We start from the raw sequence: 15,609 nt of genomic DNA on the forward strand, positions 1-15,609 counted from the left end.
AAGCTCACTGGCCGGGCTGTGTTGCCAGTTGGAACGTCGTGTCCACCCTGAGGGGTTGGTCAGGGATTTTGAGGGTTGTGCAGGCGGTCCCGCCGATGTGTCTGTGACCTGGGAAATTCCCGAGGCCCTGCTGTGTTTACAATGACTGCCATTCCAGGAGCATGGGGAGGGGAGAGTGCCTGGCTGGGAGAGGGGACCATCCCCACATCCCTGAAGGCGTCCCCGCACCTGATGGCCTGTTCTCTTCCTTTGCAGGAACAGCTCTCCGACGCACCCGGTGGAGACCCTGCCCCTGGGCAATGATGTAAGTGTCTGCAGCCGGGCTCTCTGGCTGTGTGTCCTGGGCAGACCTGGCGTGGTCATGTCAAGGACCCCTCCTCTCTCTGCCTACAGCACCTGCTTCCGTCAGCCTCCATCCAGGACGCCCAGCAGTGGCTGCACCGAAACAGGTTCTCACAGTTCTGCAGGCTCTTCGCCAGCTTCTCAGGTGAGCATCTCTGTGTTGTTTTTAAAACCCATTAGAAGTACTTCACAAAGCCAGTTGCCTTCCTGGACTTGGCCCACACTCCCCGCAGCGCCATGGCTTGATCCTGGGGACCCAGTGTGGTGTGGGTCACTTGCTCACTTTTGCTGATCCTGGACCAAGTACTAAAATAGGAAGCCCTGCCCCTGGGAGTTTCCAGTTGAGTGTGGCTTGAGGGGAGGACCATCTGGGTCCCCTGGGGTGGGCCCTGGTCCGCCCGGGAAGGGTCCCCTGCACCAGGCGGGCTGGGGCACACTCAGCAAGCCTTCCTGGCACTTTTCCTACCACAGCCCTGACCATCACTCATGCTGTCCCTGGAGCCGTGACCTGGGAGATGGTGGTGAAGCCACAGGGGAGAAGGGGAAGCTGCTGCTTCCTTCAAGCCCTTACCAGTGGGGCTGGCAGACAGACGCAGAGCCAGGGCTGTGGGGCATAAGGGTAAACGGAGCAGTGAACCCTGCCACCAAGTTGAGTCAATCCACGGTGACCGGGAGTAAAGCAGGCTCAGAGGAGGGACCTGGTTTGGGTCAGGGAGGAGCGGGGAGGGATGCTGCCATTTTCAGGGAGGGGGGTTGCTCAGCAGAGGCCTTCCTGAGACGGTGCCCTTGAGCAGGGGCTGGGCCCAGGGAAGGAAGTGAGCCAAGTGGGTATGGGGACAGTGAAATGTCCAAGCAGGGAGAAAGTGCAAAGGCTATGAGGAGGGGGCCGGCCTGCCTGGTGTGGCCACAGAGCCGGGCACTCAGGTGAATGGGGCCAAGTGGACTGGGAAAAGAGGTGAAGTCAGAGAGGGACCGAGAGGCCTTTGCAAACAGTGGAGGGATTTTTGGCTTTTACTTATGTAGAGGGATCCATTGTGCCTACAGAATTATGCCTGAAACTGAACTGTGGCAGGAAAAGGGGGTTGGATATTGTCACTTGTGGCCATGTGGCTGCTGGCCTGTTTTCAGCAGAAGGCTGATAGTGTACTTATCCCCTGGAGAGTCCATATGGGCACAAGCTCCAGGGGTCTTGTTGGGCTTTGAGGAAGGGACTGCATCCACATCCATGGATAAGGATGTTCATAGACCTTTATTCATAATCTCTCCCAGCTGGGAGCAACCCCGTGCCCATCGGCAGAGAATGGACACGTGATTGTGCTGCGTTCACGTAATGAGTAATACCTAATAATGGGCACGAACAAGCCCTTAGAACTTGGAGGGAGGGGGCCGGACATGGGAAAGTGCATCCTGTTCCATTCCACTGACATAAATGTCGAAGAAGCAAGTAAAACTTAAGTGCCTGAGGAGTCAGGAGGAGGGGGAGTGGCTGGCACAGGGCAAGGGGGGGTGAGGGGGGAAGGTGGGAATGTTCCACCTCTCGTTCTGTGTGCTGGGAGCACGGCTGCACTCACAGTGGCCGCAGGCAGGGAGCTGTGCGCGTCTGCGTTCAGACAAGTGCGCGTGTTGTCAGCGTCCCGTGCTAGGTTACATGCACTTGTGCTGTATGCCAGCAAATGGTACAGAGGGCGGGACAGGCAGGCACAGCTGGTGAGGGCCGGTTGGCTTCTGTCAGTGCCCGTCTATTCTGCTGAGCTTTGAGGACACCACTCATCTCTTGGTCTGTGATTTCCTGATGTGTAGCTTTTTGTTGTTTCTCTCTCCGCGGAACGTCCAGTGCCCCCCAAGGATGAGGCTGACTCTTCCCTGTCCCCTGCCCAGGGTGCGACATCTGCAGGTGCCCGAGGACGGACTTTTCTGTGTGTCCCACTAACGGGCGGCCCCATCTCCCTGCCTAGGTGCTGACTTGCTGAAGATGTCTCGAGACGATTTGGTCCAGATCTGTGGCCCTGCAGATGGGATCCGGCTCTTCAATGCCATCAAAGGCCGGTGGGTGTCTGTTTCTAGCTGGACGCAGGGTATGGCAGGAAGCCCCATCTCAGCTGCTTGGATGCTGCCACAGGCCAGCTGGTGGGGACAGGGCTCCTCCTGGGGCAGGTGCAGGAGGAGGCCATGGCGGGGGCAGGCAGGGCTGAGCCCACTGCTCACCCTGCCTGGAGGCCCCTCCTGCTTCTTGGTTTGGCAGGAGCCTTGGCCTCCGGATCTCAGCGCCTCAGCCTCCCCCTTGGGTGCCCAGCTGCTTGCACGGTCCTGGGCCTCCAGCTGCCTCCTCCCAGAGGGAGGGGTGGAACTGTGCGGCAGTTCTCAGTTCTCTGCGCAGACTGGAGAGCAGGGCTGGGTCTGAGGGAGCTTCCTGCCATGGTGGAAATGTCCAGCAGCCCCGGCCACACGTTGGCTGTGGGGCGCTTGGTCTCAGGCTAATGCGACTGACCAAACAAGTTTTAAATCTCCTTCCCCTTTCACGCATGGACAGCACAGTTTCAGAGTGAGGGCGAGAGCCTGGGTGTGCATCTCAGACCGGCCTCTTACGAGTTCTACAGTAGACGAAAGCCCTAAGCCCTGTGAGCCTCAGTTTCCTCCTCTGTAAAATGAAGGCCATGGTTCCCGTCCCCTAGGTGTGTTAACAAGGAAAGGAGGTAGACATTTAGAGTTTTGCAAATGGTGCCTGGGGCAGAGTAAGCCAGAGAAAGTGTTTGCTCTTGTTACTACTGCCCTGAAAAACACCTTGTGTCTTGAGATGCATGTTCTGGGCAGAGTGCCCTCATGGCAGCTTGGAGGACCTGGAGGGGTCAGCCCTCCCTCTGCCTCTAGGCAAGCTTGCGTGAGGCTGTAGAGACCCAGCCGAAGGCCGCCTGCATCCCCACGGCCTCCTTTCTTCTCCCTGAATCCTTCCCTCTGCTAGTTCCACCCTGTGTTCGGAACATTCTGGAATGTTCTCCCCCCCAATGCCTGCTATTTATTTCCCCTCCTCCTGCCAGGAATGTGAGGCCAAAGATGACCATTTACGTCTGTCAGGAGCTGGAGCAGAACCGAGCGCCACTGCAGCAGAAGCGGGACGGTGGTGGGGACAGCAGTCTGTGTGGTGAGTTGTGGGGAGCCCTCCCCCGCCTGCCAACCCAGGGCCGGGTTGTCAGGTCCCAGGAAGACACAGCAGCAACATGAGTCCTCTTGCTGAGAATGTGTCCACTGATCCGCCTCACTCTGCTTTCGTGCAGGATGAGTTTTTGTTAAAACTTCCTCCTGGGATTGAAATGTTCAAGGTGGAAGTCCTGTTCCAGAACACCTGGTCCAGCTTCTCATTTGCTCCTTGGGGAGCAGGCCCAGGGGGGGGGTGTGTCCCCCCACAGCCACTTCCTTAGCCACTCATGGGAGAATTGGGAGTCAGGCCTTCTGGCTCCCAGGCTGGTGACGAGTGACACTCGATGGCCAGATTCCTGGAACCCTTCCTCCCGTGGTGTGCCCTCCAGCTGGACGAGTCTTTCCCATTTGGTTTGGAGGCTGCACGAGGGCTAAGGAGCACAGCTGCAGGAGCTAGGGGCACCTCAGGGGCACGTGACTGTCTTGGGTTGACAGTTTGGGACAGAAGCTTCGAGGTCAGCTGAGCCTGGACACCAGTGCTGGCCATGCCATGTATTGGCCGTGTGGCCTTGGGCAGGGTAGCAGGGCCTGTGTGTCCACTTCTGCAGAATTCTGTATAGAACACAGATAGTGACGCTACCCCCAGAGGTGGGAGGTTGTGGCGAGACAAGGCGTGTAAAGCGAAGCACCTTGCTTCTGAGCATCTGGGAGTGCTGAGGGTCTGGCCAGCGGCTGGTCTCAAGCCACGGAGTGCTCTTCTGTGATGTCTGCAGAGAGCGAGGGAGCACCGTGCGTGCCTCCGCAGGTCCCTCCAGAGGGGTAAGAAAGCTCACTGAGTCCCTGTCCAAAGGGCTTCCTGTGTGCTCATTTACTCGCTTCTGCTTGTATGCACTGTTGGTAATGTTCCCTGGTGGGGGGACACTGAGGCACAGGGTGGATCACTGCCCCTAGATGACAGCGTTGCGTGTGGCAGAGCCAGGACCCAAACATTCGGACCCTGGGAGTTGGCTTCTGAGCCCTCCGTCTGGCCCCTGTACATTTCTGGAGAACGGCTAGGTCCTCCCCCTGCTTCTCAGCTGTTAGCCTGTGAGGGACAGATCGGAGGCTCGGGGTTTCCTGCACGTGCAGAAAGGGCAGCCTCGTGCACGGCACCTGCCCAGTGCTGCTGCTGCCCCCACATACACCCTGGGGCCCCGGGACGTGTGGAGATTGTTCCAGGGCTTGCTTCTAGGGTGGCTGAGTTGGGATTTGAGCCTGGGATTGCCTACTCTAGAGCTCATGTTTCCCCCAGCTTCCACTGCCACGGCCCCGGAGGAGAGGTGGCTCGGGACGCTTCCAGAGGAGTGTCCCACAGACCCTTCAGCCACCCCAAGCACTCCTGGCCACACCCACACTCGCCTGGGGCAGGAAAGGCTGGTGACCGCAGGTGGCAGGGCACAAGCAAGCCGTCTAGGTCTCTCTGGCCGGCCTGATTTGTTGGAGGAGTGAACGCAGAGAATAGCGGAAGTGGCTCTGAAACGTTGAAAAGCAATAGGAGTACATTAGAATCTGTTACAGAAAAGAATGTTAGAGAAGAGCGGTGGCGTTCTTGCCTGGTATTCACACTGGAGGGGCTGTGGCCGCCGCATGCGCTGCACAGAATCTGATGGCTGGTCAGCCTGTCTGAAATCCTGGGACGCCATGGCCTCTGCCACCCCCTCTCAGAGGGAGCTTGTGTGTGTGTGTGTTTGCACGTGCATGCACGCGTGCTTTTGAAATACAGGGCCTCTGATCAGACTTTCTGAAACCAAGGGTTCCTCAGTTGATGTAGGAGTTTGGGAACCTTTAGTTTAATCCTGTTATGCTTTGCCTTTGAGGAACTTGAGGCCCCGAGTATTGAGTTGTCTGCTCCAGGGCACCCACAGAGCTCCCTCCTACCCGGCTGGTTGGGTTTCCTGTAAGGAAGCATCTCCAGCCTTCCGGTCAGTGTTCTCTTCCAGCCAGCCAGCTGGTGATGCTCTCAGTGTCCCTCTTCCCTCTGAGGTCACAGTGCTGGAGTGGAGTGGTATTTGTGCTGAGGAGAAGGGCAAGGATGAGACCCTTGTGATGTCAGTTAGTTATCCCTTGCGGAGAAAGGGGAACCCTCCTACACTGTTGGTGGGGATGCAAGCTGGTGCAGCCACTCTGGGAAACAGTATGGAGGTTCCTCAGAAAGTTAAAATAGCGCTACCCTATGACCCAGCAATTGCCCTACTAGGTATTTACCCAAAGCATACAAACTACAGATCCAAATGGGCACCTGCTCCCCGGTGTTTATAGCAGCAATGTCCATAATAGCCGAAGTATGGAGAGAGCCCAGATGTCTGTTGCCAGATGAATGGATAAAGAAGATCTGGTTACACACACACACACACACACACACACACACACACACACACACACAGAGGAATATTACTCAGCCATCAAAAAAATGAAATCTTGCCATTTGTAGTGACGTGGATGGAACTAGAGGGTATTACGTTAAGTGAAATAATTCATCAGAGAAGGACAGTTATTGTATGATTTCACTCATGTGGAATTTAAGAAACAGAGGAGCATAGAAAAAGGGAGGGAAAAATAAAACAAGACAAAATCAGAGAGGGGAAACAAACCATAAGAGACTTTTAATCATAGGAAACAAACTGAAGTTTACAGAAGGGAGGAGGTGGGGAGATGTGGTAACTGAGTGATGGACATAAAGGAGGGCACGTGATGTAATGAGCACTGGGTATTACATAAGACTGATGAATCACTGACCTCTACCTCTGAAGCTAATAATACACTATATGTTAATTAATTGATTTTAAATAAAAGCAGTTATCCTTAAATCCCGCTCTTTGCCCCCTGGAGCCGTCCAGTGACCCCTCTAAGCCATGGACAGAAAGGAAAGGGGACGCAGGAGTTCTCCTCTCTCCTGCAAGGGTGTGCAACTGGCCACACATCAGAACCACTAGGAGCTTGTTAGAAATAGAGAGTTCTGCCAGCCGTTCTTCCCAGCCTCTGCCCCGCCAAGGGTGTCGGTGTGGGGTGGTTGTAGGAATCCTCCATTTTATGTAAGATCCCCTGAGAGGGCCTGGAACAGGAGTGAGAACCATAGCCCGGCTGCCTTCCCCTGCCGCTGGGCTCTGCAGCGGCTTTGTGCCTGTTACAGCCCAGATTCCATGAAATGAATCTGGGCTCGAGCATCCCTGCAACTGAGTGACTGATGGCAGGGTGGGGGGTTGGGCTTAGGCGGTAGACAGGCTCCTTAGAATGCAGGGGTGTGTTCTATAGAAGGCCCTGTCCCTCGCCCTCCAGTGTACCATGCCATCTTCTTGGAGGAGCTGACCACCTTGGAGCTGGTTGAGAAGATCGCCAACCTGTACAGCATCTCCCCCCAGCATATCCACCGAGTCTACCGGCAGGGCCCCACGGGCATCCACGTGGTGGTGAGCAACGAGGTGAGCGCTGCCCCCACCCCCCTCATGGCCCGGGGCTTGGGGCTGTAGGGAGGCATGGGGGACCTGCGCCAGAAATGCCCCTTCCGGGCTTCGGGGATGACTTCTGCCCAAGGATGGCAAACGGGTTTCATCTGCATGCCACATGCTCTCAGCTGCCCCCGGAGTGCGGGGGAGGAGAGTTCTGAGGCTCTGAATAGCTACCTAGTATCCACTCCGTACCTCGTCCTTGGCTGCACGCCATGCAGGAACCATGGCATAGGCTACAGCCCTGCCCCCGGGTATGCTTACAGTCAGGGCTGTAAGAAGTCAGGAGGAGGGTGGGTGGCAGGTCCCAGGGCGGTGGAATGGACTGAGGGCCAGGTGACGGAGAGGATGCAGGCCACATGGGAGCACAGAGCCCTCCTCTGCTGACTGGTGAAAGTGCCATGGCCTTCCTGGGTCTGTCCTTGGCTACACAGACCTGTGTGGGGCACGAGCGGCCGCTGGCAGAGGGTGCAGAGCGATCTGGTCCCACTGCTGGCCAACGAGGGTTTGCAGCTACACTTAGGCATTCCTGATGCCTCGTTTTAAGCTTGTCCTATCCCGGATCCCTCCTCTTGCTAGCTAATGATAGTCAAGAGTGCCAGCATCTAAGCGCACATGTAGTGACTCATTCAGTCCTGCCAGCGTCCCTGTGAGCTGGGTGAAACCCTGTGTCACAGATAGGAAACTATGCCCCAGGTTGCACAGCTGGTAAGGAACTAGGCTGGGAACCCTCATGTCCAGATGCAGAGCCCACTCTTGCAGCCAGCTAGGCCAGCCCACCTCCCCTGAAATGAGGCCTTTAGAGAAGCAGAGCTGGGCTGATGGGAGCAGGGTAGCACCCTGAGCCCCCAGGAGACCCCAGCAAGCCCACGGTGGGAGCTCTGAGAACATCTGTGTGGAGGAAACGGTACATGAATGGTGTTTGGGGAAGTAGAGAGGATGTGGGCTCTGGAATCGCACACGTGTCCCCACCTTGTTGCTAGGAGTGGAGTGACCCTGAGCAAGTTTACTTAACCTCTTTGAGCCTCAGTTTCCACATCTATAAAACGGGGATAATGAGCAGGTTGTAGTAGGGGTAAAAAGAGAAAGTGTCAGGCACGCGGAGATATCGGTGAGATGGTGATGGTAACTGACAGTGATAGGCACTTGTAGCTTTTGGGAGCAAGTGATGGAGGGATCTTTTAAGTTTGACAATATATGAACTGTAAAGCTTGTAATGGTCTGTATATTTCATATTTTGTCATTGGTGATAATCCTATTGCCACTTACCATTACAGTTCCCGAGTCCCTTAAATGGGAGTCCCCCATTTCATGGGAGTTTGGTCCTGGAGGTTGGCAGAGGGGTGGTGGTTCCTTCCTCTTGAATTAAAAAATTAATTCCTGGGGCACCTGCCTGGCTCGGTCGGTGGAGTGTGAGACTCTGATCTTGGGGTTGTGAGTTCGAGCCCCATGTTGTGTGCAGAGATTACTTAAAAAAAAAAAAAAAAATCTTTAAAAAGTAATTCACAGTTAGTAAAAGTCAGGGAATACAAAACAGCTGAAGGCAAATTCGAAAAGCACTTCTCTTCCCTCCTCTTTCCTAGAGGAGTTCATGCTAGCGTGCGTGTGATGCTGCCGGATCCTGTTTTGTGCGGGCGTCTGTCGTGTGCCTGGGCGTTGGGTAGCTGTGGATTCCTAGAACACTCAACAGAGACCCAGCTGTACATTTGTCTGCTGCTTGCTAGTTTTGTCCCCGGGTCAGAATTCCTTCCATATCATTCCATTTAAATCTCAGGCAGCTGTTTCCCTACCCCCACTGCACAGACAGAATGAAGCCCAGTGTTCCTGACCTAAGCACTTGTTGAGAAGAGCCAGGGAGGTTAGGACCCCTGAGCAACACAGGAAAACTCGGCACTTTGCATCTCGGAATGAATTTCTTCGGTGAAGACAAAAGCCAAGAATGTGCGGAACCCTTGCCATGTCACGGGTCCCTGCAGGAAGTCCCTTCCCCAGCTTGCCCTGTGCCCTCCCGAGTGGGCAGTTAAGCAAATGAAGCAGAGAACAGAACCACAGTGCTACCTCAGCTAAGTAGGCGATTCTTATTCCCTGAAGTCTCCTTGCCTCTTAACCCTGAATCAATTGGAAACCTTTGGTTCTTAATTGCCCGGAGTGCTGGAGGCGGCCCGGCCAGCCGCGGAGCCGGCCCCCGAGGTGCAAGGGCACTTAATTAAACGAGGGAGTTACTGATTAAGCCTGTGTGGGCTCTGCGTAGGGCTTTGCATGCCCAAGTGGCTGGGCTGCCAAGAGTCCTAGAGGGAGCAGGCCAGCGGTATAGAATAAATGTACTTCACGCATCATTAGGCCCCACAGGGAGGGGCAGGGGTTGACAGGTGGGTGGATTTGCAGGATTGGGGGCAATAATTCAGAGGAGGCAATGACATCTGGGTTGCATTTTTTAATTTGGAAAGGGGTTTTGCTGCGTGTTAGCTAGTGTGTGTGTTGTGGGTATGTTTAAGTATTTTTTAAATATTCTTTCCATTTATATTGTGAAATACGGCATCTGTATGCAAGGAGTATATAGAACTTATTTTTACCATTTAAGGAAGAAGTAAGTGCCCAATACCTATACTCAGGTGAATGCAATATTATGTTAGAAGCCGCTCTCTGGGCTGATTTCCTCTTCCACTCCACCTCTCCACCTGCCGGAGCAATTTCATGCTAGTTGTTCCCGTTTCCTCCTCAATATATTGCTTAATTTTGCCCATGTTTAAACTTCATATAGATGGAACAATAGCATGTTTTTCTGTGACCTCCTTCATTTTGCTTTATATTTTTGAGATTCACACTCGTTGAGATGCTGCTGGAGGTCCCTGACGCACTACATGGTGTAGCGTGATGAGGTCACAGTTCGTTCATGCTTCTGCAACTGATCCGCATGGGGGCTGTTTCCAGCTATCTTTTTTTTTTTTTTAAGTTTTTATGTAAGTAATCTCCGCACCCCACGTGGGGCTCTAACTCAACCCCAAGATCAAGAGTCGTGTGCTCTTCGAACTGAGCCCCCCAGGGGCCCCCTCCAGTTCCCATTCTTAACAGCCGGTGCTGCTGTGAACATTCGTAGGTGTTGTGTGTGCACGTGCAAGGGTTTCTCTAGAACATTGGCCGGGAGGAGTAAGGTACCAGGTCCTGTGGACAGCTTTGTAAAGTGGTTGCAGACATCAACACCCCAGCAGCAGTGGGACCGGTCCCTATTGTTCTATATCCTGGTTCTGTTCTTTTGTCACGGGAGCAGCCCCATTTTACAGATGGGGCATGGAGACCAGAAGGAGAAAGGCTGACTTGTCCAAGGTCACTTGGTAGTTAAATCAAAACTAGAACTGCAGAGGCCACTGAGTAAATCGTTCCATTCCTGCCGCTTTGTAGACATAGGGAATGGCGCTGTGTTTATATTGGTTCTCATAGGACTCTGATACGCAGAGGCTACTAATTATCAAGGTTTTTTTTTTCTTAAGCACTTTAGTTTTTTATTTGTTGCTATTATAGACATACATGCTCCTGTAATGTGTCCATTATAGGGATTGGAGGACCCAGTAAGTAGGAAAAAGGAGAACGAAAGCAAAGATACGTGGAGCCCTGTATTAAATGTTAAGGTTTTGCTTCTCTGCCTGGCTCCTTTCTGTCCTTTCTGTTCAGTTTTTGTTGCATATGATTGCGATCATTTCGTATATTTATCTTGTTTCATGTTTCCTTAATGAATGTTAAGTGGAACCATTTCCCTGCATTTGTGCAAGAAGAGTGACTATCATTTCTGCCTGCTGCGGTGGCCGGGCTCCATGTCGCTGAGGCTTCTCATACTCATTTCATTCATAAACTCATTGTTGAGGGGACATGGTCTCTCTTTTTGCCTTTCAGATGGTGCAGAATTTCCAAGATGAGTCTTGTTTTATTCTCAGTACCTTAAAAGGTAAAGCCCCGCCCCACCACACACACCCCTTTCTCTTGTTCAGTTGAAGTATGTTGGCTGTGCCCCCCGCCCCCTCCCTGGGTAGTAGAGTGAGGAAAGAGCCAGACTGGTGAGTGGGGCCTCCCTGCACAGTGGGTCGCTCAAGAGAACATTATCTGGAAACATCCTCTGGGGAAAAAGGAACACACGTCCTGTGAAACCCTGCCCTGGAGACTGGAGATTGGCTCCAAAATCCGTTCTGAAAGGGAAATCCTGGCCAGGCAACCTGTTCTTCATGAACTTAGTGCTTGAGTAGAAGTAAGATGCATATGAGTTTTTTTACAATGAGGGTCTCCAGGAGGAGCAAGTGTGGAATACAGCAGCTGAGCCTGCAGGCCTCGTGGGTCAGGGATCTGGGGCAGGGGTGGGAATGAAGGTTTCACCTGAGGAAGGGGTCCGAGAAGGAACTCGTGTGCCAGGAGAAAGGCAAAACTAGCTGTGACCTTCCTTAGGGCTAAGGTAGGTGAATGTATGGAGTATATCAGAATGAAAGCCCTATGTGACAGGGCCATCGTGTTGCCCTTGTTCCCTGGATCTGGCCAGCTGCTGCCTTCAGAGAGCTGGGGGCCGTAACACCCTGAGAACCACAGTTTGTAGCCACCTTGGATATAGAGCCTTCATTTCTCGGGCCTAGAGCTATGGTAGAAAGGCCCGTTGCCAGGAAGAAACGTAGTAAGGCAGAAGGCGTGTGAAGGCATGTGTTAAAATGTCTGCTTTTGTTAGCACACTTTGCTCTGTGCGATCATATTTGGAGCCAGTATCCATGGCAGGGCTTCTCCTGGTGCACCAGTACCATGCCCTCCCCATGCCCGGTCACGGTGTCGGGCCTTTCTTCCTGTCAAATGCCCAGTGTTTGTCTTTGCAGCCGAGAGCAATGATGGCTATCACATCATCCTGAAATGTGGCCTCTGAGCAGAAGCAGAACCTCCAGCTCCCAGCCCCGTGGACTCCCTTGGACGTAGAAAGCACACCACTGTAAGCTGCGGCCTCACCTGGCAAGCTGTGACAAGGAGGGACTTGGCCCCGTCTATGAAAACCACGGACCAGTAAGCAGCAGAAACCCGTGGATGCAGTCTCTGGCATGCAGAAAGCCAATGGCTCCTCTCTCCCTCCCTCTTGGCCTCCAGCTTCTGAATGGCTCCTTGGTCTTTGCCTGCTGTCCTAGAGGCAAACAGCAGGGACGTCTTCTCTGAAACCCCTCACTCCCATGTTGGAGGCTAGTTCACTGGGTATCTTGGTGCCACTGTATCCTTCTGACCACTCCCCTGCCTCCAGGGAGAGCCCTGCCTCACCCCCAAGCTTCCCCTTGGCTGGTAACGGCTCCGTGACCAGGACTGCTGACTGGATGTAGGTGCTTTGCCTCCGTTTTGTCTTCATGTTGGTTTCCCTTCTCAGCGACCCTGGTGAACATCCGGCTTTCTGGTTCTTGGATGGATTGAGGGGAATGGGGTTTATTCTGTGCCTTCTGCTTCTTTCACCTTCACTCTCGTCTCTGAGGACCTGCTGCAGTGCCCAGAGATGGGCTCTCCTGTCTCTGCATTGGTTGTGTAGACCACTGTGCATGGGTAGGACCCGCCACACAGACCTGGGTCTACGCCCTTGGGAAGGGAGGGAGAGGATAGAACAACTAGTTTCACGTACTTCCTCACGGGTATCAAAGGGATGAGAACAAGATGATTTTTTTCTCCTTGAGCTTCTTTCGCGTAATTTTATTTCCTCAGCAATCATGGGTAGAAGGAGGACTAGGAAATGAGCGTCCCACTGTGTGATCAGATGACCTGGACAGTCATGATAGCAGGCCCTTGTGCGTGGACGTAACCAGGTCCCATTTAGAGATGACCTTGGTTAACCATTGCCAAACTTGCCAAGTTTCCCAGGGGCATTGTCTCTTCTCTGAGGGCCCCCATTTAAATGTTTATCTTTTTTCATGTGTAGAGGGAGTGTTAGGGCATTTTGCCTGCATTGGGATGGTTGGATCGCCTTTCTTAGTGGCTCAACTATGGGGAAATTTGAGTATGGGTAAATGCAGGAATTAGTCTTTGTCTTGCCTCTGTTTCCTGGGATCCAGTCATCTATACTCTTTGCTAACTTAGGTTTATCTTCAAAGTACAGGGAAGCCCTTTGACTAACCGAGCAGGATTTTACAGTTTCTAAAGTGGAGCTTTTGGGGAATACAGTGTTAGGGTCAAAGATGTGAGGAACTGGGTAGACCTTGTTTTACAGAGGAGGAAATTGAAGCCTAGGGGGCAAAGCCACCTGCCTGATACCTCGTAGTGACTGATAGGGCAATGATAGAGATTTATCATATAAATCAAGACACTTCAGATGGGAAAGGGGCTCTCTAGTCATGGTTATGTTGGGGCAGCAGGAATGGTGTTCCTCCAGAGTAAAAAAGCCTCCTGATACCTTTTCATTTTTGAGGGAGGATGGGGGAGCAGGTAACAGCTTTATTGAGATACAATTCACAGACCGTACAGTGTCCCCATTTATAGTGTATAATGCGGTGGTTTTTTGCGAATTCACAGAATCAGCACATTGAATTTGAGAAGATTTTCCTTGCCCCCAGAAGAAACCCTGTTCCCTTTAGCGATCACCCTTCTTTTCTCCCCCCAGCTTCCTTGGTCTTAGGCAACTGCGAATCTGCTTTCCATATGGATTTACCTATGTTGGACCTGTCGCGTATGTGGAATCATGGTGGCCTTTCGTGGTTGGCTTTTTTTTTTTTTTTAACTAGCTAATGTTTTCTAGGGTCATCCATGTTGAACATGTATCCATACTTCAAGCCTTTTTAGAGCTGAATAATGTTTCATTCTATGGTTACATGTACCACATTTTTTATCCACTTGCCAGTTGATTGATATATGAGTTGTTTCTGGCTATTATGAATAATGCTGCTATGAGCATAGTTGTATAGGTTTTTACATACATTTCTTCGGGGTATATACCTAGGAGCGGAATTGCTGGGTCATATAGAACTCTTATGTCTAACTTTTTGAGAAACAGGCCAGACTGTTTTCCAAAGCAGTCGTAACATTTCACATTCCCACCAGCAGTGCACGAGGGCTCCTATTTCTCCACATCCTCACCAATGCTTGCTAATTATCTGCCTTTTTGAGTAGAGCATTGTAGTAGGTGTGAAGTGGTGTCTCCTTTTGGTTTTGCTCTTCATTTCCCTGATGGCTAATGATGTTGAGCCTCTTTTCACGTGCTTATTGGCCACTTGTATGTCTTCTTTGGAGAACTGTCTATTTGTTTGGGTCATTTGTCTTTTTTTTTTTTTTAATTACTGAGTTGCAGGAGTTCTCTGTATATTCTACATGGAGGTCCTTTATCAGATACACGATCTGTAAAAATTTTCTCCCATTCTGTGGATTGTCTTCATTGTCTTATGATGTCCTTTGGAGCACAAAAGTTTTTAATATGGATGACGTCTAAGATACATGTTTTTGTTGCTTGCGCTTTTCACGTCATATCTGAAAAACCACTGTGTAGTCCACAGTCGAGAAGATTTACACCTATGTTTCCTTCTAAGATTTTTTTACCGTTTTAGCTCTCCAGTGGCCTTCGGTTCATTTTAGGTTACTTCTTGCGTATGGTATGAGGTAGAGGTCCAACATTGTTGTCTTGCGTGTAGATACCCAGTTGTTCCCACATCAGTTGTTGACCCTTGCTAAAGGCCCCTGATTCTTACTGGATCTTTTCTTCTGGGACATGGGGTTGTCATTGGGAAACTCCTTCCTTTTTTTTATTTTAAACCCAGCCTATGTCTACCTCCACCATTTTTATGACTGTCTTTCTGTTTCTCCTCCTGTCTCCCCCTTAACCTTCTCAGCAGTACTGGGTCACGTTGCGCTCTGTTCTTCTGCGAGCTTTCTTGGTGCATGTTTTAACTCCACACGTTAGTTCTAGGGGAAAGTCAGGACTAGTCATATCCTTTCTGGAGGAAACTCAGTCACAAGGAAATGGAATCATTTGTCCAAGGTCACACAGAATCAGGACTAGACCTTCGGTATCCTGACTGCCAGCCTTTGAGGGTGTCTGTGAGTCACTAGACTTAAGTGATGCCACTCCCCAGGCCAAGTGATAACAGGCTTGATTTTAATTATAAAAATGTGGTAGGCTAATATTTTCATTTCCTAATTCCAGATGAGGATCTAATAAAGATCTGTTACCTTAAGTTCTCTGTTACTGGAGTCTTCCATTTTCTGGAACCCCCACTGCTGTCTGTTTTGTTTGTTTGTTTGTCTTAATCTTTTTTTTTTTAATTTATTTTTTAGTAATCTCTGTACCCAACATGGGGCTTGAACTCACAACCCTGAGGCCAAGAGTCACAAACCCTACCGACTGAGTTAGCCAAACGCCCCTTTCACCTTCTCCTAATTGGTTCTAGATGAATCTTGGAGCTTACAAAGGAGTAGAAAATAAATACACATCATAATTTGGTACCAAAATGTTTTAGCTGCTTTGCTTCGGCTGCTTGTCCTCGTTCCACAGGAGTCAGATGAGCTGGCTGTAGCTTTTATTTTTTTCATTTGAAAGTACAGAAAAGCCAGAACGCTTCCCACTCCTGTCCACTGTCTTTCCCGTGAGCTCAAGCCGGGATCTGGGGCGGGGGCTGGGGCAGCCCGCCCAGAACGGTAGCCTCCACCCCAGGGTTCTAGGCTGTGGCTT

General features: G+C 51.7%; 1 protein-coding gene across 2 annotated transcripts in view; it reads left to right on the forward strand.

Moving 5' to 3' along the window:
* TFCP2L1 (transcription factor CP2 like 1) overlaps positions 1-15,203 on the forward strand; it is a 60,917-nt gene extending 45,714 nt beyond the window's left edge. For both annotated transcript variants that reach the window (XM_045804125.2, XM_045804126.2), the window contains 7 exons: positions 256-304; positions 394-487; positions 2,298-2,388; positions 3,378-3,481; positions 6,793-6,935; positions 10,848-10,899; positions 11,804-15,203. In XM_045804125.2, coding sequence (XP_045660081.1) covers positions 256-304; positions 394-487; positions 2,298-2,388; positions 3,378-3,481; positions 6,793-6,935; positions 10,848-10,899; positions 11,804-11,850 — 580 coding nt within the window. In that variant the 3' untranslated portion in view covers positions 11,851-15,203. The remainder of the gene's footprint in view (positions 1-255; positions 305-393; positions 488-2,297; positions 2,389-3,377; positions 3,482-6,792; positions 6,936-10,847; positions 10,900-11,803) is intronic.
* Positions 15,204-15,609: the final 406 nt, after the last annotated feature.

The sequence above is a fragment of the Ursus americanus genome, chromosome 1 (assembly GCF_024610735.1).
Source record: "Ursus americanus isolate L20-20 chromosome 1, mUrsAme1.1.p, whole genome shotgun sequence".
Taxonomy (NCBI): Eukaryota; Metazoa; Chordata; class Mammalia; order Carnivora; family Ursidae; genus Ursus; species Ursus americanus.